This window comes from Frankliniella occidentalis, unplaced genomic scaffold (assembly GCF_000697945.3).
Source record: "Frankliniella occidentalis isolate FOCC.00 unplaced genomic scaffold, Focc_3.1 Scaffold20, whole genome shotgun sequence".
NCBI classification, from domain to species: Eukaryota; Metazoa; Arthropoda; class Insecta; order Thysanoptera; family Thripidae; genus Frankliniella; species Frankliniella occidentalis.
The window spans coordinates 2,819,872-2,844,467 of NW_026267150.1; the positions used below are offsets into that span (position 1 = coordinate 2,819,872).

Genomic DNA, 24,596 nt, shown 5'->3' on the forward strand with positions numbered 1-24,596 from the left:
GGGGTAAATAGGACACAATTTATTCCCAGGAAGCAGTGCAGACAGCTTGGCATGGCTACTAGGCCACTGCGCTTTCGGGGACCAAAGGATGAGAGGGATGGGGGTGTCTGGACCATTTCATGCCTAAGGAGGAGAGGGTATACTCTTAATTTTGGGCCGTTTGAATTTGCGACGGTACAGGGCATACATAACAAAATCCTGTTTCTAAAAATTTGCCCGAATGTTTCTCTGTGGCTCTTTGTGTTGTCATGTACGCATTTTTGTTCTCTGATTTCAGCTTTGAAAGTAAAACTTATGCTGAGAAGACCTTACACCCAGCTCGTGGCACAGGGAATCATGCCTCGTAAGTCAGCGTTTCGACTTTCAATTTCATGTGCTTGTACCTCTCACCTCAGACGTTCCCCAATGCCTCTACTTCCCGTCTATTTCAGCTCTCAAGACGCCGCCCGCTTTCCACGAGCAGCGCAAGCAGTTGGAGCGCGCCAAGACTGGCGACCTGCTCAAGGCAAAGATCCAGCAGAGGCCTGACCGGCAGGAGCTCGTCAGGCAACACATTCTGGAAGGTACGCGCGGTGCGACCGTCCTTGTGCGAATCCCGAACCACACCTTGTAACGAATGACACCAACATGCCCTCTCTTCCCTTTTCCAGCTGACATGGACCACGTGGACCCGTCGCTCGCTGAGCGGCAGCGCATGCTGAAGAAATGCAGGCTGGCTGACGCGCTCAACGACCAGCTGGCCCACCGGCCCGGGCCGCTCGAGCTCATCCAGAAGAACATCCTCCACGCAGATGAGACGATCGAGAGGGCCGTGAAAGGTAAGGCGGATAGCGCCCGGTGGCGTGTCGATTCGAGTCTCTCCGGCACTGACAAACTCATTAAATGATTCCCTGGACTCCGCAGAGGGCGTCATCCCCTTCAAGGCGACATGCGAGGGTCAAAAGACCAAGCCGGCCCACCCGCACCGCTACATCACCATGGACGAGGACTCGCAGAGCTCCGGCGAGAGCAGCGTGCTGTCGCCGCCCGGGCCGCCGCAGACGCCCTCTCTGCAGCCTGCGCCCTCGCCCGCCCCGGCGCCCTCGCTGCCCCCGGCGCCGTGCCCCGCGCCCACCGCGACTCCGGCGACCCCCGCCACCACCCTCCTGGTGCCGCGGAGGTTGTCCAGCGGCTCGGACGTGCTCGAGACGGCCGCTGCCAACGCGGGCATCGTGACCCTCGCCCTGTCCATCCCCAGCGGCGGCGGCGCGCCCCTCGTGGTGGCGTCCTCGGCCCCGGTGCTGCAGTCCCAGCAGCAGGCGCTGCAGCGGCCGCCCAGCTGCACCGCCCCTCTCCAGGTAGGCGTCAAGGACACAGACCGCACCTCGTCGTTCCACAGCGATGGTAGCTAAAACTGTACCCTCTGCTTTACTTTACAGACGTTGTGCTCGGCCATGGTTCACAGCCCCATGTCCCTGGGGTCGTCTACGTCCAGCCTAAGCCCGCTCAGCTCGCTCAGCTCCGTATCGTCCCCGCCGAGCTGCTCAGTGCCCAGCCCCATCACGCCCCGGCCCCCCGCGCTGTCGTCCCCAGCCCCTGGCTCCTCCGGCTCCGCCCCCGGCGCCACTCTGGGCTCGCACAGCGGTCCCAGCGCCCTGTCGGGCTTGCCTCTCCTGAGCCAGCAGGACGCGTTGCGAACAGGCGCGCCCGGCAAAGACAAGAATAGGAAAAAGTCAAAAAACAAGGCTCAGCCCAAAACAAGGACTATAAAATTCCACGAGTATAAGGTGAGTGGCGGCATGCAATGTGACAAAGACCTACAGTTGGCTTCTAGTCGTTGTATTTTGATCTGAAGTTTGTTTATTGATTTATATTGTTGCAAGAGTTAGCACATTGTTCCATTCGTTGCAGGGTCCTCCAAATGCACATAAAACTAGTTTGTTAAGTTCCTCACCAGTAGAAACGTCATATGAACTGTTGCTGCAACAGCAGCAGTTACTTCTTCAGTGCCAGCTAGACTGGTTGCATAAGGTATTTTTTTATTACCCATGCATGAATGTGATAATGAATAGCATACAATTATCTTCTTCATTGGTGTTTTACCTTACAGTATCCTCAGATTATCCTACCAGCTGCTCAAAAACCATCATCAAATATTGAAGGTTCAAACAATTCTCCTAGCAGTAGTGTAGGAACAAATGTTTCTGTTAGTCAGACGCCTACACCAGCAACGTCTGTGTCATCTGTCACCAGTAATGGCGCTCAATTAGGCCTGATCACTGTCACATCAAATAGTGCTGCAACAGGAGTTACTGTTAATTCTATTGGGAGCACAACAGGAACTTTACTTGGGGGTAAGTCAACCATCTTCAAACGGGTTGTTGCCAAAATAAGAAACTTGTACTCAGATTTTCATTGTTTTTCCAGTTGGCAGTGGCAGTGGAACACTAGTCTTAACTGCACAACCTAGTCCGAGCCCTGTACAAAGTGCTGTAGCTACAGTTGTGCCTGCTCCAACGCCACAAACCATTACCGTTACTTTACCAACTCAGCAGCAACAACAAGCTCAAGTCACCGTACAGCCTCCACTTCAAGTTACTCAAGCCATTGTTGAACCTTTTCAAACCTCATCTCCCTGCATTAATACAAGTCAGTCTTCAAGTCAATCAGCACCTCAAATGCAGACAACTTTTAAAGTTCTCGGGAAGCTAGAGGAGATGAAAGGTATGCACAATAACTTTTTTTTTTTTTTGCATTGCTTCTGTGTGTGGAATGAGTTAAACCATTCCAAATTCTACTTTTGTTTGGAATGATTGACATCCTTCTGTTTTTGTGTTAACAACTATCCTATCTCCTAAATCCAGGGCTCCGTAACTTATCACTTGACTGCCTTTAACATTTTTTTAAAAGTTAAAGTTATAACTTGTAACTTGTATTGTAGTCCTTTGGAAATAAGGTAGTTATTTGACTTGTCCAAATTTTCTTCACAGTATCCACGATTAATATCGGTCATAATTCCAAATCCATAACTTTTCCTTTTACTTAACTATGTGTTCTGTTACGTTTAGTAACTAACATTCGTTTGTATTATTCTAAGTTACGGAGCCCTGCCTGAATGTTGAATTATAAATGATAGTTGAAGTTGATGGACTATTAATTAACACAAGCACTCAAATCATTTATATTTTCAGATTTAAGTCTTAACAGTCTTTTGTTTGATGAAATAATGGTGCATCGTGTATTATTACCTTAAAATGCTTAGAGGATATTGCACACTACTATTATTTTTGTTTTATCCGAGTTTTCGCATACCATGCCACTTTTTTGACTCTCAAATTTATGACGTCTTACATCTTCGTCTACAACTTAAGAAACCATATTTGGTTTTATTTTCAGTGAGCGATTTAAAAATGGAACTCAAAAAGCGGAATCTTCCTGTGTCTGGGTCAAAACCTCAACTTATTGAGAGGATTCGCAATGCAGATGCAGCAGCAGCTGCTGCTGCTATGGACTTAAATGGTACCGTTTCAAATGCCTCATCAACTGAGGGCAGCCAAGCTGACCAGCCAATGGATATTCAAGTGGATGTCTCAATGGATACCACCCTCACATCTGCTGAGGATTCATTGTCTGGTAATAAAACGTTTTACATTAGAATATGTAGTAACACAGATTTTTTTTTTTTTTTAAATGGAGAGTTTGAAATATTGATTATTGTTTATTCTCATGCTCTTTAATTAGTAATGGGTTGCAATAACAATAATGTGGCAGTCAACATCTTGAGTTGTGTGGCTTAGTTTTCCTAACACACTACTTTTGTAATTCTTTTAACTAACAGTACCTTCTCTCATTAATTTTTTCAATACGGTATATTTCTTGTGTGTTGGCTTAAAATACTGTACTGTGTCATGAGAACCATCTTCTCTTTTATTTGTGCTCATACAGGTCTTCCTGCTGATATCCCGGGACAACAATCACCACCACAGCCTCCATCAGTAACAGCTGCTTCTACAAACTTGGACTCAGCAGCAAGTTCTATCAATACTCCACAAATGTCTCCTGTGTCGCCACCAGCTGCCCCCTCACCAAGTGGCTCACTTCATGACATGGACACAACTCCTGTTTCTCCTTCTCCTAGCCCTGTTACTCGTGAAGACTTGATCAGAGAACAACAGCGGCAAATAAAAGAACTTCAAAAACAAGTGAAACTTCTACAAAATCAGCAGCAGTTGGAAGCACTGCGGGCTACAGCAAACAACTCTCAGGTATGAGTTTTGTGTAGCACAGCACTTTCTCAATATACAGAATCTTATACTGACTTCTTTTTCCCTTTTCTCTATTTTCAGAAGACTGCTCCAAAACCATCAGCAGCCGCAACAATAATTTCAGCTAACACTTCTACTGGAATATCAGCCACACTTTTGGATCCAAGTAAAGCTGCTGTTAAACAACATTTACAAAATAAAATACAGCTTCAGCAGCAGCAACAGCTTCAAGTCCAACAACTACAACAGCAACTTCAGCAGCAGCAATTACTGCAGCAACAACAGCTAGCCTTTCATCAACAGGTAGTTACTGTATGACTTAGACCAGATCAACTTTGAGTACCCATGTCCATTTCTAACCTTTCAGTTTTATTTTGAAATTTTACAGCAGCAGGGCATTAATGCAAAGGCCAGTCTTGCTGCATTTTTGCAGCAACAAGCATCATCACCTTCAAACAATAGCAACAATAATAACAGCAATAATAATAACAATAACATTGTAAACAATAACAACAATAACAATAGTCTAAATAATTTAAACAATAATCTGATAAACAAGAAGCTCTCAAAAACATTAGTGGTTCAGCCACAGCCACAGATACAACAAGTACAACCTCAGCTACAGCAACTGCAACAACAGCAGCGGCAACAGCAGCAACAACAGCAGCAGCAGCAGCAGCAGCAGCAACAGCAGCAACAACAGCAGCAACAGCAACAGCAACAGCAACAACAGCAACAACAGCAACAACAGCAACAACAGCAACAGCAGCAGCAACAACAGCAACAACAACAGCAGCAACAGCAACAGCAGCAGCAACAGCAACAGGCTGCTGCTGCTGCTGCCATTGTGCTGAATCACATCAACTCGCAAAGTAAAAAAGGTTTATCAAGCCTGGCGAGCCTAGCCGGGATTACAGGAGTTAATTCCAACCACCAGAGGTATGTGTTTGTTTGAGGGAGATTTCATTTCTTGTTGTTTGTATCCCAAATTTGCAATTTTTATTTTCTATTTCAGAACCAACTCCCTTCCTAACTTTTTGGCATCAATGGTTCAGTTGACCCCTGCGACTGAGCCAAAACCAGCACCTTCGCACCAGCAACGTGCTAGTTCTGTCACACCTATGGCTGCAAACGAGGATGTCGATATGAAACCTGCCATTCTTCCAACTCATCGGCTAGTGTTAACAAGGACTACAACGGAACCGCACATTCTAACTTTGACAACAGCCCCAGCTGCTGCAAGTTCAGCTGCAAATGGCACTGCTACTATTATGGCTGCAACTAATGCGGTAGTTCCAGTCTCTTTAGCAGAAAGTTTGACATTCAGTGTCACACCTGGAAATGGTATTAAATTACCTCAGTATGAGGAAGTGGCTTCACTGTTGAAAAACATCAAACAGGTAAGCACAATTTGTCCTTCTGTTTTGTTTTTTTTTAAGCCCATCTGTATTTATATTGGCATGTTCAAAATCATTTACCTATCACAATTTTTTTTTATTTATCAGGAGCCAACTGAGAAGAGGAATGTTGGTCGTCAAAGTGTCAAAAGTCAGATAGTTGATGATGTTTTGGATATTTTGATAAAGAGTGGGGAATTACCTCCAAGTGCTGCTCAAGACCCAACCACACCAACCCCTGCTGGAACCAATGCAGGAGGAGGGGCTGCTGAAACCAGCAACACAAACCTCTGTGGGGCTTTCAACAATTCGCAAGATAATTCTGACATGTTCACCAATGTGTTCAGTCCTAGGAATTCTGGAAGTCCGGAACAGTCTTCCCCCCCAGTGCAGTGTGTTCCCTCATCCACGCCACCTCCCCCGCCTCCACCTCCACTTCCCCACACCTCTTTTGCTGTGACTTTGCCAACTGCATTGTCTCTCACGAGCACTGCGACTATTCTTCCAAATGAGAACTCTTTTAGTCTTTTTGGAGGAAGTAACAGTCTAGATTACATTCTCGGAACCAATGGTCCACCAGCAACTAGTGTAGATCTTAAGGAATTGGGACTCGACTTAGAGACATTGGATTCCATGGACTTTGGTCAACTAGATGCGGGAGCTTCTGCTGATGTGAAAATTGAACCCAGTGATATAAATATGGAAGCAGAATCTGATGACATGCAGTCATTGCCAGTGAAAAGAGAAGATCGGGAACTACAGGAACTACAAGAAAGACATCAACAACACCAGAACTTGCACCAGCATCAGCAGCTTGCAGAGCAATTACTTTCAGCTCCTTCAGAACTTATGGATATATGTGACATGTCTGAAATGGACTCTGATTGGCTAGATTCCCTAATGGCTCCTAACGAGCCATCAGCAGAGTCCACTGAACATAGCACTTTCTGTTCATCTTCACTTCTACCATCCTCTAGTAGTTCATCCTATATCCATATGAATGGTCACACTGATATTGACTCATATGACCCTCTCTTATCTAATAATCAGGATCCACTTGATATGTTCAACATGGACACAATGGATTCTGATTTTAAAATGCCTTCTGAGTTGGGCTTAACAATAAACTGGGACAAAGTTGACTTTGCAACATAGCTTCAACCAGTATGCCAGCATTTTATTGATCTCTATTCATTTGTCAATTTGGAGTAAACTCATTTCTATCTTTTGTTACATAATCATGTAACTCTCTTCTGAAGCCCAAGCTTATTAAAGCTTGTTAAAATAAAACAATTGAAGTCTGATTGATGCAATCAATCATTGATTCATTTCAATTCATACTTTAAGTACAATATTTTGTATATCAAAATTCCCCTTTAGAATGTGGTTCTTTTAGCACATTTAAAGTAGAATGGGAGCAAGTGCAGCATTTTCAAGTACACAAATTTGTAAAGCAAATCTGTGTGTATGATGGCTGTTAAATTAAGGCCAAACCTCTATTGTCAGTAATAATAATAATAAAAAGCCAGCATATGTACTTAGTGAAAATGTATATAAAAGAAATATTGGTATATATGATCTATGCTATGATTGTTGGAGGTGTTATGTTTGATAGTGCATGATTGGGATGTCTTGCGTGTTCCGCATGACGTGTGATAAATTGTGATGTATGTTTTCTTGTGTTGTGTTATTGTTAGGGCTGTGCAAAAAATAATCATTTGGATATGTCGGTAGTGCAACTGTTGCAGAACTTAAAGCTAGTTTTACATAAACTTGACTACCTTTCTCTACATAAATAAATTTGTATGTATGTTTGTGTGTATGTATGCATGTGTAAGTCAGTCTGCTGTTTAAAGGTTTTCAATGGAATTATGAATTATTTTGTCTAACAGTTTCTTTCTTTATTTAGAGTGTAATGATGTATTGAAGTAGTAGGCCGTTCGCAGTCAACAAAGGTATTTTTGGTATCAGTTGGTATTATGAAGTGTGCTCTAGTGAGTTATTTCAAGGACTACCTTGTGTTCCTCCTGAGAATGTTTTCAAGTTTATATAGCTGTTAAAACAGCACCTTAAAGTTTTCCTTGCAAATACCAACATCCTGTCTCAAGAGCTCAATGCAAATTCCCAGGAACACCTTTCAATTTTCCCATCTAATTTATTTAAAGAGTGCTTTGGTTAAATCTGTAAATATTTTTATACAATCAGAGGTTGTGCTCTTCAGCCACAATGAGTTTGCAGAGCTCTTATATGGCTTTGTGGCGTGAATGTGGCCTATTTAGCATTACTCTTTCATTACATAATTTTTGTGTGCTTGTGCCAAGAGCTGTGTCTTTGTGTATGAAGCTTTTTATTTAATTTTGCCATAGAGACAATGTTTCATATACCCAAATTTATATAGAGTATTATATATTTGATTCAAGCAGTTTCTAATGAAATGTATTTTTGTAAAGCTTTTTGAAGTTTTGCTAGTGAGTAACAGAAACAATTGTTACAAATATCAAATATCCTATCTCTTACAATTAAATGAAGAATTGTCTACACTTTCATCAATTTTTAGAGCAAAACAATAATTATTTACAAAAGAGAAAAACTAGCTTTTTCTAAAATTTAACAATTTTGACTGAACATCTTTGTCATGGCTTTTGATCTACTTAAAGCATATGATCCATTCTTTGTGACCTCATCATAAGTGAGTTGTTTTGATACTCACTCACCTTAAAATTTATGATGTACGAATCAAGACTGAGGAGGACTAGGGAAACCTCCCCAGTCTTATGATGGAACTGGGTTGATCATGAAAGAATTTTGTTCCCACAGTGATATTCCTTTGTCCCCTTGTCTTCCTTTCTCCCTTTCTTCCAAAGTCTCCAATCCTTTCATTGTATGTCAACAATCAAAACCTTACTCTATGTGTAATGAATATTTTGTGTTCCATTAGTCGAACTGCTTGCAGTTTTAATGCATTCTTGCCATTATTGCTCACTTTTTAATGTCAAAATTACATCATTCATAAAACTACTGCATGATAAAGAAGCAGTAATATTGAATTTGTTTCAATGCAAGACTCAGTACTGACATGCACTTGAAAGTTTTGCAAAATATTATTTTTCTTCATAAAATGAAGAGGAATGTTATTTTTAAACCTGTAGGGTTTCAATTCTAGGGTCTAGTACTGACAAAACCCTTACAAAAGACTGGAAAATGCCATATGAAGAGGAGGCTGTTTGTATTTGTTAATATTCCCTGCAGATTTTTTTCTTTTACTATTGAATGTACATGCTATTAAGCTAACAATTTGCTTGCTTTTATTTTTATTTTTGCGTAGTCTCATATATATTTAACATGTCATCCATTGACATGTCTTTCCTTTGTAATGTGATGTAATGTCTTGCGGAAGTGGTTTTGAAAGTTCAAAGCCTTTCTTCATATGACCAAATTTTGCTTGCAGCTATACACCTTTTTTCAATTCTTAAAAAAAATTGAGAGGTTTTCAATGTTGACAGCAAATTTGTCTCTGCTTTAAGATTTTGTTTGTAGGGTCTAAACCCAGCATGGATGGTACAAGGTCGCAAAGGAAACACCAATGAAAGCCAAGCCTATCAATTAACGTACCTGTTGAGTCAGTACTTGTGCTTTGGTGTTATGTCCAAATACTGGCCCAAGAAAGAACTGAATTCACTTGCCCTGTACTTTCCTTGCTCTCACTAACCCTATCGTTAAACTAGTAACTAGAGGCCAGTATCACCTGAGGTGTTCTTTACACTGGCTTCAGTAGCTCAATCAGTGAGAATTTATTGGCAGGTTTGTCTCAGTTTGTTGGTAATTCTCCAGATATGGTTTGTACCATAGATTCCTTGGGGTATTCCCCTTTTCTCTTCGTCAAAACAGGAAAGTTCCAGTAAAATCTTTGAGTTTATTTATCTTGTACTTTTTTTTAAGGTTATTTTAATTTTTAAGAGCCTTGTAAACTATCTTGTTATGTCTTTAATAGTGCTCCTCGGCTTGTTAATGACAAGACAACTAAAAGTCAATGATGACGATTAAAGCATTTTTATAAAATGCGTGACTTGATATTAGAAATAAAAGGTTAAAATATTTTTAAGTGTCACATTTATGTCATTTATAGCTTTTGCTGCAAATTGAAAGCTTTTTTTGACATTAAGTCGACTGGTCAGATGAACACAGATAAATGCAAAAACCAACTATTTTAACTTTCATTGTGTTGATACGGTTCCTTTCTGTGTTCGAACTCAATCTAACATTCCACAATGCAGAAATCTATATTAACAGCAGTATTGACAAAGCCCTGGATTCATTTTATCATACATTGAAGCTTTGAATAACATGTTGGTAGATAGCTCCTGTATTACTTTAGGCACATGTTAAACTCACAAAAAATAGGAAAGCTGTTGCGCTGTTTTCTTTCCCTTATTGTACAGTGTAAAACATAATCATTATTATACATTCCATTTATTTCATTCAAACCATTGTTTCCTCTGATATATCTTCTAAAGTCATTATTTTTTATTGTGCATAGATCAACAAGACCAAGAAAACTTTCAATGGGAAGCAACAGAGCAATTGCTCTTTGAGAATTGCATCTTCCATACATTTTAGCTAGAACTGCTGTTTGTGTCTGGAGACTGGAACTACCTACAATATCTATCTATCAAAGCTAACATTTAAAAAGTAGGAGAACTTTTGTAAGGCCATAGGATGACTGGCAAACTACTCCCAGCTTTGAGCTTTTACATACTGTTTATGTTGGGACCATCACTATCAACAATCTGTGTTCTTTCTGACCAATCAAAACTTGTGGCTTCAGGGGCAGGATACATGCAAACATACTTAATATACTGACTGTAAATACAATGTGTATTTAGGTATCTAAGAGTCAACATTCTTGGAAGTGTGTGATTTGTGTATTGAGCTCTACATACAAGTATGTAACCTGAGTCAAGTTACTATTACATTCTCTTTCTCCATTTTCTTCCGCTTTGCCTTTTCTCAGTAATATTGTATCCATATTTGAGCCTTAAGTGAACATTGAATGATGCTGTAGAATAAATGTAAAATGATTTGATGCCCTGTAATAAATATATAGATATATATGTATATATCTATTTATACATTTACGTATATATCATAAAAGCTATTTTGTTTGTATTTGCTGTCCTTCATGAACAGATCAAGAACACAACAACAACAGCAAAACAGCAGAGGATAAAAAACTAAAGACATATTTAAACTCAATCGAATTTCGGTCGTTTTTTGGTCTCATGCACCCCCACCCCCAGTCCATACCAACCCTCAGTCAAGACTCATCAGAGATTTTCTGAAAAGGCAGATGGCTAGCCTTAGAAGTGTTATCAAAACTTTTCAAATTTGCCAAGTTATAGTCACAGACTCTGCAACCAGGTAAGTTTCTATGAGTAGGGATGGTTTTTGATAGAACAGTGGATGCTCGGGCAGCTTGGAAATGAGTTACACTTCTTCAAAAATTGTTTAGACCACTTCGACGGCAACTCAATTTTTACGTTAGACAAATTTTCATTGGTATAGGTGAATGATGGTGAAGAATAAAAGTGTAAAGCACTGTCACTGTATTTATTGTCCTTTTGGATACAAGAGATTCACTTGTGAGATGCTGGAAATTTGTTAAGATTACAATAACTGTCAGATGTCTGTCAGATGTCAGTGTTAAAATACGACATTTTTGATTACATGTTACATATCTCTGATAGCACATGCTTGAAAAAAGCATTAAGGAGCTACATAGCGCTTTCTCTTAAGAAACTTAACCCTTGCATGGAGGAAGAAGGAACAATGCCTTTCCTTGTAGTATGCTCAAATTTTGCAGATCACAATGACAAAAAATTAAAAGGAAGGCTTTTAAAGCCAAATACATAATATTATCTTATAAGATATTTTCAGACAGATACAAGAAAAAATAATTGTGTGAGAGACCTGTTAACCCCCTTTTTTCAGTCAAACAGACTAGATTATTTGATTGTTTAGGAAGGAAGTTTATACCATGAATAGTGATGTTTTCTTTTTCCAATTAATAAAAAAAATGTCGCAAATTTAATTTACGTAATTTGAAATATCCTAAAATGATTAGAGAAACTTGATCACAAAAATAACAACGATGTCATCAAAGAATGTAAATGTAGCTAATCAATTAGCCTAAAAACAAAGATTGACTTCAATACTGATCCACATCCGATACAATTACACAAATTGGAATTAATAAACAACCACGCTAAATACGAGTACTGTAGGTAGTAGATTTTAACAGGTATCCGAACATAGAACACTAACTTCAGGCATGAATAATTAAAGCAAGATTATTCCTTACCAAAGTAAATGAGAAATGAGTTAACCTCAAGGCAAAGCCAAGGTTTTATGGTAGTTTGCAAGACTTATGGCCTGAGTTTTTAAAATCTATTTACATCTGATACTTAATAGCACAGAAACATGGTTGCAAAGCTGATATTAGATATAAAACCAGTTCCTAAGAGGAAATCTTCCACAGCATAGCAATGTCTTGTAGAATTGTGAATTAGGGATATTGGTTTGTACAATAAGTGGAAGGATAAGCAATAAAATGGTTCTTATGGTAATCTACATACATGATACAATACAATTAAACGCGGTCCCAATTTGACTGCACCAGTCACTCCAACCAAAGCAACACCATCTTAATTAATCACCCAGGTTTAGCTTGGTATTTTGATTCCTTGCATTTCTTTATCCTAATATCTTAGAGTGTTTTTGATGAATGTCACAGCTGTAACCTAAAGCTTAGAAAGAAAAAAAAACTTTCATAAAATCTAACATTTTGATTGGTGAGAAGATTTAAAAGGGTTTTAACAGCACATACTGATTTGCATTTTCTTTCAAACAAAAAATCACATGAGCTTAATCCAAGATAACAAACTGAAGCAATAAAATTTGAAACAAACTGACATTAACAAACAAAACATAGTTAACAATGGAAAGTAGAAAGAAAAGAAAAATGACATTAACAGTTAACATTCTACTGTGAATTATTTCAGCAGGCAGTCTCCACATCCTATATGAGTTAAGTACTGCTATGCACCTACAGCAGCATTTTCACAATAATACTGGCTACAATTTGACAGTCAATAAGACTTGAAGGTGAACTAATAGCACATACTCAAACCATTTAATAGAACTTACGGATGAAGTAGGTAGTATTACATACCTGTTTAAAAGACAAGGGGGGAATAAAAGCTTAGCATTGGAGCTTATTTAGATACAAAATAAATTACAGGCTTCAACACATCTTCATAGTTTTACACAAAACAATAGCACCAGATAATAAATTACAAAAACACATACAATAAAAAGTAGTTTACAAGATGAAAAATTATATCACAGATATCCAAAAAGTCATGATTCATGAACCCATGTTTTTCAACTGACTAGACTAGAATGCTGTGCCCACCAAGTTTAAGGATACATTTGGAGAGAGTAATCCAGCATCGATATGAGAATACAGACACTTTTGTCTTTCACATGATTCTAGCATCACATGTTTAACACAGTTACATGGACTGATACTGATTGAAATTATATCTTAAATTATCAAGAATAACATGACATGAGTGGAAGCTCGATGTGCATATCTGTGCATACAGAAAGCTATGTTCAGATCAGAGTCAAAAGTAAGCTTTCATAACATTTAAGCGGGTTTAATACTGTGGAGGAGGGAGAAAAGACCGCATGGCTTGAACAAGTAGGAGGGTGTCTTCCAGAGCTGAAAACAAAAAGGACACATGTTAGCAGGACGAAGTGACATGAGAAAACAGCAGGAAAATATTGTTTTAAACATACTTTTTTGCAACATTTCAGATTGTTTTCCATATGGTTTACACATGGATGGTCTGATACACATTTTCATGCGATGCAAATTTCTCATCACTTCTGCAAAAGCACGAACTATTTTCTCCTGCCCACCTGAAACATAAGTTGCAAATCTCTCCATGAATTTGAAAGACACTAGCTAGCGTTACTATACTGAATGAGAGAAATACCTTCCATGTTAGATCTTTTGTAAGAGCCTTGATCCTCATGTGAAGACCAAGCACCGTTGTGTAGGGCAAGCAGATCTTTGTTTGAACTTGAAAAGTTATCCAAATTGTCCAAATTTGACCGAAGGAAATCTGTTAGTTTTGGATCAAGCATTGTGGGGAAATGATCAAGTAACTTTTGCTGTTGTAAAAGCTTCTGTTGCTGCTGTTGCTGCTGTTGCTGCTGTTGAATTTGTTGCTGCTGTTGCTGAAGCTGTTGTAGCTGTAACTGAATTTGTTGCTGATGTAACTGTTGCTGTTGCTGAAGCTGCTGTTGCTGAAGTTGCTGTTGCTGCTGCTGTTGCTGTTGCTGTTGCAACTGCAACTGTTGTTGCTGTTGAAGATGTTGAAGTTGTTGTTGCTGTTTTTCTTGTTGTAGGTTGCGAACAGCTTTCTCTGCCAGGAGTTGCTGCTGCTGAGCCGCTACCGCTGCATTTAATAGTTGTGCTCGAGTAGGTGCAGGAGTATTACTTCTGCTAGGAATGTTTGTGGCTGCTGCAGCAGCTGCAGCAGCAGCAGCAGCCTTTGCTCTACTCAATTCAAGCATAGCATTGACAGTTTTTAAGTCTCCCAAGGACTGACTTCCTATATCTAAAGACATGTTGCTCTGAAAAATAAGAGCATGGCATGTAAAAGCAGGCTATTCACTTGACTGATTGATGACATTTTACTACAAGTTGAAATTGTACGTACTTGAGAAAACTCATTTGAAGATGAACTTTTGGAAAACGGTGCAGGAGTCCCTGTACTAGCTCGCAAAATGCTAGCAGCGTCAGCAAGTGACTGAGATACCTGGCCTACAGATAGTTAAGATAAGATTAACAAAACTTGAGGTAGAGCTTACAAAATTCTTGTCAAGCCTCAAGATGCTTTAGCAAGGGATCTAATAATTGTAAAATTTACCTCTTGAAGAAGACTTATAATCTTGATGTTGCCTCTGGGTAACAGGTAGAAGGTCTTTTAAACCCTTGGATGACTTATCTGAGAAATGGAAGATAAAAATCAATAAAGGAATATTAGACTTTCAAGTCACAGTGAAAGCATTTAGCAAACCATTATTATCCGGAATGGGATGATATGATGGCATTTGACTTTTGTAATATCGACACTCAGGGCAGTTTTGAACTACTTCGTAGATAAACTCCTTTTCCATACCAAAGTAGTCTCTTCCAATTGTGTAGGACTCCATAACCTGATGGGTAGACAAATCAAATGATTAAGATGAAATTTTTAGTAACAGTAATTATGAACATTATAAATTACATTTACTCACTGCTCTCACAGTTGCCTCGAGATTCAAATGCATTGAATGTGGCCTGTTCATATGTTTCAACATAACAGCATTGGCAAAATGTTCAAATGGTAAAATTAGTTTTCCATTTTCTCGATGCACCAATCGTCCCTGAGAATCAAGAGTTACTCTTGATGCCATCATTCTAAAAGAAGGAAGCAGAGGATATTATAGGTGAATAACATTCCAAATAGATTTAAAATGTGAATGTATAAAGTTATTACTGTAAATAAGCTGCTGCGTTTGGTATCATTGCAGCTTCTTTCATTTCAGCAAAGCACTGTAAAAGCTCCACTGAGTTCCATCCTTTGTGCTGCAGATACATTTGAAGAACTGTATACAGTTTCTCTGTGATGTACGTGGTACCAAAAGGAGTGCCTGTGGTCGATGCTTGACCACTTGAGGCTGAACCTGAGATGGACGTGGAGCTGCCAGCAAGAATTGCTGAGTTTACTCCTGATGCAGTAACTGATGAGCTGACACCTGTATTCAGCCCAGCCTCTTTTGCCATGATTGTCTTCATCATCTCAGCTAGGTCCATGGTTATTTCGTTTGATAAAGAATCTATAACAAAACCACAGTAATTGTCACCTAAAGGAATGCTTGAAGCAAACACAAGAAACTTATGACAGTCACACAACCTAGCAAATTGAAAAATAGCAATGAAAAGGTAAGAAATGTGGTAATTAATACTAAAACAATCCTAAAGTATTACATGTTAAATATTTTGTTAGAGAATTTAAGCAATGTTCAGGGTAACCATGGTAACGGCCACCCGCTCAGCCGGCCAACACCATCAATCAAATACACACGATAAGAAAGGCAATCCCCTCTTCATTGCAGAAAAAGTATTGTGTCAAGAGAATGCCGCGGCAGGATCATACACGAAAACAGATAAGAAATGTGACTTACCACGATTACAAATCGATGAAGTTTTACAGGCCTACGCCCCTGGCCTACGCCCCGCCGCACTTAACGGTGAGTTTTTGCATACCTTCTGAGAAACAAAACAAACCATTTACTATTAAATCACAAAGCTGCAGCAAAACTTGCCTCAGAGCGGCACAAGAATTTCCTCTGAGAGTTCCTTACCGCTAGAAAATGAGTTAAATTAAAGCCAAAGGCGCTGTTTGTGGGAACAAATTCGCATAAGTTTTTGTTTACTTCTTTTTTCTGCTACCAAGTCTCTGCCAGGTAGAAATGCTGTGCTGGATCCAGGAGACCGTGTGTTGTGCTTTGAAATAACGTTCATTCATTCAGTTAGTTCATTTATAGGTCAGGTCAAGAAAAAAACAAAAGTTATTTAACCAGTTTTATATTAAAGGATATCAACCAAGTAGTCCAAAACCCCAAAACACAGAAATGATAATAATAATAACTGTATAGTTTCTCATACATAACACTAGACTTGTAGCCTCACATTGTCTCTCATTCTCATTCAAACTCGCGCAAAAACGCGAACGAGACCACTTTACCAGTAGCAGAAAACAGACGAACGAACTTCAAAAACATGGCAGCACTGGCGTTTCGCGAATTGTCAAGTATTCGTTCATTTCTTGCTTTAAACGGTGAGTTTGGTTTCAAGGTGACTTAAAGCTAAGCCTTTTCTTTGGTTCCTGCTGTATCTATAATTTTTCTCTGCATGGAATGCTTTGCTAGTAGTATGTGACAAGGGTTAGCTCTAGGGGGACACAGTACATTTCTTTAAATTTTATTAAGAATCAGAGAAGATTTCGGAGGACGTCTTTTAGCTTTGCTTCTAATAGCTCTGCCTCAATGACATGAATGCGACTAAACGTTAGTAAAATGCATACATTTCTATGAATCCCTAACCTACAAGTCTGACCTTATGTGTTGCATAAGGGGCTAGACTTTAGTTGTTAAAGGATTTGATTCTCCCTGCTGCGCATCTAATACAATTCACTGATATTTAAATTTAGTTACTGGAAAATTTTACATGAGTTTATAACTTTAATCGTGGTATTTTCAAAAGTGCCTTCAGCAGATGATTTAAAATGCAAATAGTTAAACATTAGGCGATTGTAGTGTGTCACGCAACTCATTGTGTGTGTTACAGACTGAGTTTGCGTGCAGCTGGATTGTTTGCTTTTGTGGGCTGAGTGCCATCAGACTTTACCATGGAAAACTCCTCTGACCTGGTGCAAGTGATCTCCAAGTGCATTGAAAACTGTGAAACCAACAAGCTTTCCTCAATATTTGAAGATGCTGGAAACAATGAGTCTATTGCGTCAAACTGCTGGGACATCATTCCTATCTTATGTGCTAAATTGGATCAAGAGACTTATGATAAATTGCCGGCAATGTTTCAATCATGTGATAAACTCTTAAACAAAGTCGCTGAAATTTCTTGTCCTGAAGAGGCTCTATTGGAACTCATTGAGCAAGCTGATTGTCCAGACAACGATCTTCGTTTCCTAGCATTACTCAAGCCAATTCATCGTTTATTGATCCGCATGCCAGAGAAACGTGGCCGTTCCTTAGTGTGGTGCTTGAACTTAGTTGCAAGTCACATTTCAGCACTCCCTGAACCTAGCAGCTATACACTTGAGAACAGTGAAAGAGTTTTGTTAGATTTAGATCCAGCAACTTGCAGAGCAGTTGATGTATACAATTCCATCACACCTTTTTTTGAGCCATTCGTAGAAGAAGTGTCACTTTTCAAACCAGTAGTGTCTGTAGATAAACCTATTCTGGCTCAGCAGATTTATCAACGTTATGTCCTCTCTGCTTTCCTTATTCATTTGTTGGAAAAGCCACTTTTGTTGATGGATTTAGAATATGATGGTAAAACTAAAAGCAAGTCTCGCTGTGTTGCTGAGAAAATTGTTGAGTACTTTGACAATGTCATGCCTGATATAGTACCAATACTCTTTGAAAGGTGCTTTGGCAAACAAAAATTGTCCAATGATGATGGCTGGGATACAGATCCTGTGAAAATGTTCCAATTTGAAGAAAAAGTTCCTATCCTTGGTCTATCTAACTTATTATATTTAATTTTAGTGGAAGGCTTGTCTCGGAAGAGTATCCCATATGTCTACAGTCCCAATTATCTTTTCCCTGTAGCTCTTCATTTAAGTACAGAGCTTTTACTAGCTGGGCATGATTTGTCTGTGTGGAAGGGTCTGCAGCTTGCACACTCCTCAATCTCATTAGTGCCACAGTCAAGTATTTCCTACACAATGCTTGATTTGCCCATTCACAAAAATTTTTGTACCTCTCTTGAAAAAATTGTTGTTTATTGCAACATAGAAACATACCGCAAGAAAGGAATTAGGATCTTACAAAATTATGTCATGATTATGGACTTAAAAGCACGCTATCAAGTTTTCATTAACCTGTTTCCTCTTCTTGAACATTCAGGTGTGAAAGGAGTACTAGTAACTATGTTAAAAGATACAATTAGAATGACAATGAGTGATATTCACAATCCAACAACTAAACTGTACCGTAGTAAATCTTTGCTTAAGCTCATAGAGGTGTACTGTGTTGTACCTAACGGACCAGAGGTTGATCTAATGGACCATTCTGACCATATCATATCACTCCTAAACCTGTTGTGGTATTTGGCATTAGCCGATCGAAGTGATCTTTTAGGCTTATGGGAGCATGCTCCATATTTGGATAGGTATTTCATTCATCCATTGAAGGATGGTCTAAAATTGTCAAGGGCTCACTATGAACTGAAAATACATCAGTTAGAGGAAGAGAAGATGAATCAAACTCTTGGGAAAAAAATCAAAGGAGACATTGTTTCTGTCAGTGTTCAGGGGGAAACAGTGCCAGACCTATCATATGATGAAAAAAAGCAAATTCTTAATGTTGCTTTGAATAAATTTTCTATTATGGAGTCATTACTTTCAAGTATCAGAGAAGAAGTGGAAAGCAGATTTGCCAGTCGTCATTCTACTGATTCTTAGAATGTTTCCCATTTGGCTGTGTTTGACTCATTGCTTTATACTTAACAGCTGTCCCAATATTTTTGTTTCCAAATGCTTTTTATTCTATCAAATATTTCTGTACTCTGTGCTTAAAAATGTTTATATGTTGTAAAGTTATCTGCTCTCTTAACATTTGAGCCTTGTGCCATTGAAGGCAACCCATGCTACATTCATGCATGGCTTTTCATTAAAGCTTTTTAGACAGGAATTAGATAAGAATTCACAAATATGTTGTGATTGCACTAAAACACTAAGTTTGTTTGTTCACTCCCTAGATTATGACTTGATTTTACTTCCACCATGCAATTGAGATCTATAATAAATCAATGCCTCCTTATTGTGTGCTTTTCTAAAATTTCCTCCATTTTCTTAACCTTCTGATTGTGGATGCTCAGCAGGCTGTTAGAATGTTTGTTAATCAATTCCTTAATCTGACACCTAAATTATAATTAAACTTCTGTACAAGCAAATTCACTGAGCTTGTTACAAAATCCAGTTTTTCAAACTTCTGTGGGTCAAGTTTGTCTTGAATGTACTAACTATAGTCTTTTCTCTCCTATATTTTCTTACGCTTTCAATATATTAAGGGAACTTGCTCGCACTTGATATTGATGAGAAAAAAATTGATTTTAACTGTTAAAATCCATGACTTCACAGGTATCCGTACCTCATGGGCTGCTTCATTGCGCCAGTACCATCAAAATGATGCAACTTCTGGCCCAGAAGGCTCAACTGGTAACAACTCTCAAAATACCAACAAAGATACTGACGTAGAATTAAACAAAAATGAGAAAGAGTATGACAAGAAAATAGCCCGACAAATTTTAGCAGCGTCTCTTCCTTTTGTGCCTAAGAGTGGGTGGACTAAAACTGCTCTTAGTGAAGGTGAGCAAAATTTTACAAATGTGGTTGCAGTACTGTATGCGGTTAGTAATTTTTTTGATGTTCCATTTAGGAGCACAGACTTTGGGATACGCTGGCATCACCCATGGAATGTTCCCTCAAGGTGGGGTAGAGCTAGTGAATTATTTCTACATTGATTGCAATGAAAGGCTTGTTGAGAGACTTAAACAAGAGGCTGCAAGCCGTCCTGAAGGGTAACAGAATATTATTAATGTCTTGCTGGATAAATTTAGCTAGTTAATTTGGCTTATTCTTGGTGTCCCATAAATTTGGTTTTGTTTGCACAGGAAAGCACCAGATCCTGAACTAATAGTTTGTGATGCTGTTGAAGCAAGACTTCGTATGATACTACCCTACTTAGACAGATGGTCTGAAGCAATGGTACTTTTAGCTCTGCCCCGCAGTGTTCCAACATCACTTGCAAACCTCTTGACTTTAGTAGACGATATATGTTACTATGCTGGGGATCGATCTGTTGATGTAAGTAAAGTGTGTTTTATTATGATTGTTGCTTTTTTTTTCTTTCTGACCAGTTAATCAACCTTATTATTTGATTGCAGGTCCGATGGTACAGTCGCCGCTTAGGTTTAGCAACTGTCTACAAAATGACAGAGCTATATTTCATTCAAGATCAATCTGAGGACCACAAAGCAACATGGAAGTTTCTTAAGCAGCGAGTGGAGGAGGCAGTGCAACTCCAACACATCCTGCACGAGGCTGGGATAACACCAAAAATTGCCCTAGACACCATTTCTTCAACCTTTGATGCAGTAGGTTATCGAAGGATCACAAGAGTATTTGGGTAAGTAAAAAGTAAAATAGGAAAAACTAACAAAATTTCTTTTTCAGGCACGGAGTATATTACGGCTGAATAGATAATACACCTAGTGAATATTAATTTAATGTGAAGTCTGAGAAAACTGGACAGCACTTATAGAACAATTTCCACAACTTGCAGCATATAATTAACCAAAGAAGACAATATGGGAAATAAATCACAGTTCTGATAAAGGATTACTTATTTATTTTCCAGAGAACGTAAGCAGCTAATATAATTTCACATCATAGCTGGATAAGCAAACTGCCCTAACTAAACAGCAATACATTCACTGAGAAATGTCATAACTAAAACACAACTTAACAAATGTAAACTCCAGTTCATTTACTGATGAACTAGCATAAAAGCTCAAACAATTTGAGTATATCTCTTTCTTAAAAGAAACTTTACTGTAACAAATTATAAAACTAATGAACATTGTAGACAAATATGTAACAACTCAACTATCGAATAATACAGGCCAACTCCTAGGCTGAAAAAATCTCACCAATACACTGAAGTCAGCAAGCAAAGAAGAAACAATAAATCAGGCTTATTAAAAATATCATATCAAGTGAAATCACTATAATTGAAAAATATTTTGCTAAAAAATATTGTAGTGAACAAGTTTTGTTTAGTCAGGTTCCGTTGAACGCAATTTGTCTATACATACCAAAATAGGAGAGAAAACCTTTACTAAGTTGAGAGTGAATCATGAGTCAAGAGATTCAAGTCAATCAACAAAAAAATTACTCAATTAGATAACAGACTAGAATTAAGAAAAATAATATCCTAGTGTTTCTGGTCTCTGGCTGCAAGTTAAACCATTTTTCCAGAATAGAAATTTTATGAAAGAAAACAGTCTAGAGGAAAAAGAGTAAAGAAAGTTAAAAAGAAGTTGTAAAGTTGGGAGGGAAGTAATTCCTAGACAGTTAGGAAGACTTCAGATTTGTGGCATACTGGCAACACCTAATGACTAGCCACAACATTCATTGAAGTGTGTCAGTGAGGGTAGGTGGCGGACTTAGTTTGTTGGGGACACAAGTCATCCAAAACAAATGTTTTTTTGAAATTAAAAAAATAAAGCAGAATTTAAAATGCAAACAGAAAATACTGCTATTTGATTGCACTTATCAAATTTCATTTCATTTCACTGGCACACCAAGAATAATTAATGATCCAATTCCAAACTTACTCTAATCAAATATCACATACCTCTCATGGCCTTATAAAGGCAGAAGAATACATAATTATTTCAGACACCCTTCATGATCAAATTGGCACAGCAGCAAACAAATTTAACACCAAATAGAAAGAATCTATTAATTTTTTGACTAGTTATTAAATTGTGTGCCACACTGATCATATTAAACAAAACTTTTTAAAACAGTAACATGTTCATTAACTTTCTTGTGATAAAAATCCTTATCTAAATTACAAATATTAACACTTACATATCAGTGTGTGCAAGTCACATGGTGGTTTAGCAAGACATTTTTTATGATTAAAACTGTGACTGCTCAATATAGTCACATATACGAGGGGGCAGAGGTAAGTCTCTAATTTGATCACGTCGGATATGCTGCCGTATGACAAAGCGGCACAGGTACTGAAGAGAGCGGACATGTGTAATACGGGACACCGGTTTAGCAAGCCGCACAGGAAATGATGGGTGCCCAGGAGACCTTGGTCTTGAATAACAAAATACATTGGACTGAGAAGAATTAATGGAATGCTGAACCAACTCAGGAATGCTGTTAAAACCATTTTTTTCTGCTGAATAGAAACTAAATTTTCCAGCAGAGTGGGAAATCCTAGAATGAAATGTGCGTCCAGAGCATCGAAAACTTACACTCAGAAGGAAGTGATCATTTGAAGAATCTCTAACCTGAAAATAAAATCAGAAGAGATGCATTTTAGATTTTAAGGTTAATGTACTATGGTAAACCAAAATTAACTCAAACAATGAAAGGAAGAACTTACCAAAAATGATCCTTCTGGTTGATTTGCTAATTGTTTTTCCGCATCTTCTCGTGTTATGGGTCCCCAATACCACTCATACCGAGAGAGCTCTACTAAGTGTACTGAAAGACTTTGGTTCTTTTCATTAGAATCATTTTCAACAGCAGTCTCAGGTGTATCATCAGTAGAAGATTCATAGCTAGCCAGTGAAGAACGTCCACCATGTGAACTAGCATTAAAAGTGTTAGATTTTGTCATTTTACATCTTCTTGATCTGATAAGAGAAAATCTTCTTCGAAACCGACGTTTGATGTTGTTGAAAATTCCTGTCTTTTCGCCATCTTCACTGTCTTCCGGCTCCATTGCAGTTCTTCTTTGAATGAAAGATTTGAAGTCTCCAAGGTGCAACTTACTAAATTTGCACATTCCAATCTTAAATGCCATTCTGATGAAGCAAGCTACAACAAGAAATAAAAACAAACTAGTTAGACAAATATGATTTTGGATTTAAAAGTTGGATTGGTTCACTACTAGTCCTTCATGACCTATCCATCCATAATGACCCATCACACAATCATTGAGATAGCTTTTGTATTAATGAACAATATTTCTGAGATGTGGGATAACGTACACATGCAACCTAGATTGCACCAATTTAAATAAAAAATTTGTAAAAGATGATTGATATTGATGAGGCATAATGGGGTATGAAAGATTCTGTTGCCTGCCAATAAATTTTGCCTTTCACGTAAGAAGAAACTGTTTATGTTTATGATATTATCCTCTATGGTACACAAACCAGTATAAAATCTTTCAATCACCCAATCATTGAAAAAATTGGTGGCTATAATAGAATAAAAATTTGATAAATAATGTGTAAGAGCAACAACAAATTTCTTTACCAGTATAACATAATTCACCAATGTTGTCTATGCCTTGACACGAAAATTAACCTAACTCTGACAAGGATTGCCAAGTGAGCTTTGATTTGCCCTTTGTTTATAGCTAGTCGCATCATGATATGGATGAAAAATATTACACAACAAAATTTATAACTCTGAAATGTAGCAATTTTAACTTCAATTAACTTCAAAAATAATAAACGAAAAGGAAGTGTGGAAATGTGCGGTCGTTCAATTCAATAGTTGAGTTTGCGCTCTAACTTACCGGCGTCACGACTCGTCCTCCCTAAAAGGAAAGGAGGACGGCCGTTCGAGAATGTCTTGCTGTCATCGCAAGCATTCACGGCAACTCATTGGCATCACTACCATTCAAGCAATCGTCATCAAAACTTCATGATTCACAGTCCTGCACAGAGAGCAAGGCAAAGCACATCACATACACAACAAAAGTGAATCCGGGACCTAGAACGCGAGCTCCTCTCGCTTAGGCTTCGACCCCTCGCAAGACCTGCGAGAGCGCGCGATTTTCAAACCGTTCAATGTAACCCAACATAATATGCTTGAACGTTGCAACGAACGGAAAACCCTCCGTGATATAAACGCATCCCACAACTACAAAAAAGGATTACTTGCTCGCCCCAGCAATTTTATACGGTATGTGTGGTGAGGGATGGGATGTGATCAGCGGCGGGGTTCAAAGCACGGGTGCGTGGGTGCGCTGGGTAGTGGGTGCGCACCAGGGCACCCACGAATGGGTAATGTTCTAAACTTGTGGCGTTTCGTATGTGGCCCGTCGCCTCGACCCCTCAGCCTTCGGCCCTCGGCCACGGCCGGATCCAGGGGCGCCTATTGGCCGGGGGGTAAGGTAGTGTCGGGGAGCGTCAGTGAGTCGATGGGGTGAGGTGGGGAGGGGAGTCGAAAGGTAACAGCTGAGAGTTGGGCCTCGCATCGGGCCCGTGCCCGCCCGCCGCCGCCGCCCGCCCCCGCGCGCGGCCTATCGATCTACAATGTAGAAAGGGGCGGGC

At 39.0% G+C, this 24,596-nt stretch overlaps 4 protein-coding genes across 11 annotated transcripts in view; 2 read left to right on the plus strand and 2 right to left on the minus strand.

Annotated features, from left to right (window-relative positions):
- LOC113207392 (formin-J) overlaps window positions 1-10,796 on the plus strand; it is a 66,005-nt gene extending 55,209 nt beyond the window's left edge. For 4 of the 5 annotated variants that reach the window (XM_052264575.1, XM_052264574.1, XM_052264573.1 and 1 more), the window contains 14 exons: window positions 278-343; window positions 432-563; window positions 651-818; window positions 904-1,337; window positions 1,419-1,766; window positions 1,891-2,010; window positions 2,090-2,333; window positions 2,407-2,703; window positions 3,376-3,612; window positions 3,925-4,244; window positions 4,326-4,547; window positions 4,633-5,183; window positions 5,260-5,644; window positions 5,750-10,796. In XM_052264575.1, the coding sequence (XP_052120535.1) occupies window positions 278-343; window positions 432-563; window positions 651-818; window positions 904-1,337; window positions 1,419-1,766; window positions 1,891-2,010; window positions 2,090-2,333; window positions 2,407-2,703; window positions 3,376-3,612; window positions 3,925-4,244; window positions 4,326-4,547; window positions 4,633-5,183; window positions 5,260-5,644; window positions 5,750-6,796 (4,571 nt within the window). In that variant the 3' untranslated portion in view covers window positions 6,797-10,796. The remainder of the gene's footprint in view (window positions 1-277; window positions 344-431; window positions 564-650; window positions 819-903; window positions 1,338-1,418; window positions 1,767-1,890; window positions 2,011-2,089; window positions 2,334-2,406; window positions 2,704-3,375; window positions 3,613-3,924; window positions 4,245-4,325; window positions 4,548-4,632; window positions 5,184-5,259; window positions 5,645-5,749) is intronic. The other variant, XM_052264577.1, reaches the window with a different exon arrangement.
- Window positions 10,797-11,234: 438 nt separating this feature from the next.
- Window positions 11,235-16,273, minus strand: LOC113207543 (transcription factor SPT20 homolog). The gene is made up of 10 exons (XM_026424163.2): window positions 16,121-16,273; window positions 15,941-16,025; window positions 15,253-15,592; window positions 15,011-15,173; window positions 14,791-14,929; window positions 14,641-14,718; window positions 14,431-14,534; window positions 13,702-14,344; window positions 13,502-13,624; window positions 11,235-13,424 (listed from the first exon to the last, which is right to left on the minus strand). Exons 3-10 carry the CDS (start codon window positions 15,567-15,569, stop codon window positions 13,360-13,362), a joined length of 1,632 nt encoding a protein of 543 aa, XP_026279948.2. The 5' UTR covers window positions 15,570-15,592; window positions 15,941-16,025; window positions 16,121-16,273; the 3' UTR covers window positions 11,235-13,359.
- Window positions 16,274-16,431: 158 nt separating this feature from the next.
- Window positions 16,432-21,048, plus strand: LOC113207524 (ubiquinone biosynthesis protein COQ9, mitochondrial). 3 transcript variants are annotated; one of them, XM_026424143.2, is made up of 6 exons: window positions 16,436-16,596; window positions 19,645-19,872; window positions 19,943-20,084; window positions 20,178-20,370; window positions 20,451-20,692; window positions 20,924-21,048. In XM_026424143.2, exons 1-6 carry the CDS (start codon window positions 16,539-16,541, stop codon window positions 20,943-20,945), a joined length of 885 nt encoding a protein of 294 aa, XP_026279928.1. In that variant the 5' UTR covers window positions 16,436-16,538; the 3' UTR covers window positions 20,946-21,048. The 3 variants fall into 3 exon arrangements, with proteins under 3 accessions (XP_026279920.1, XP_026279928.1, XP_026279936.1); XM_026424151.2 differs by lacking the exon at window positions 20,924-21,048 and adding an exon at window positions 20,740-20,901 and having other exon boundaries at window positions 16,437-16,596; window positions 20,451-20,660; XM_026424135.2 differs by lacking the exons at window positions 19,645-19,872; window positions 19,943-20,084; window positions 20,178-20,370; window positions 20,451-20,692; window positions 20,924-21,048 and adding an exon at window positions 17,106-19,324 and having other exon boundaries at window positions 16,432-16,596.
- Window positions 20,898-24,047, minus strand: LOC113207553 (suppressor of cytokine signaling 6). 2 transcript variants are annotated; one of them, XM_026424176.2, is made up of 3 exons: window positions 23,837-24,047; window positions 22,691-23,127; window positions 20,898-22,595 (listed from the first exon to the last, which is right to left on the minus strand). In XM_026424176.2, exons 2-3 carry the CDS (start codon window positions 23,111-23,113, stop codon window positions 22,212-22,214), a joined length of 807 nt encoding a protein of 268 aa, XP_026279961.2. In that variant the 5' UTR covers window positions 23,114-23,127; window positions 23,837-24,047; the 3' UTR covers window positions 20,898-22,211. The 2 variants fall into 2 exon arrangements, with proteins under 2 accessions (XP_026279961.2, XP_052120540.1); XM_052264580.1 differs by lacking the exon at window positions 23,837-24,047 and adding an exon at window positions 23,572-23,694.
- Between the last annotated feature and the right edge of the window lie 549 nt (window positions 24,048-24,596).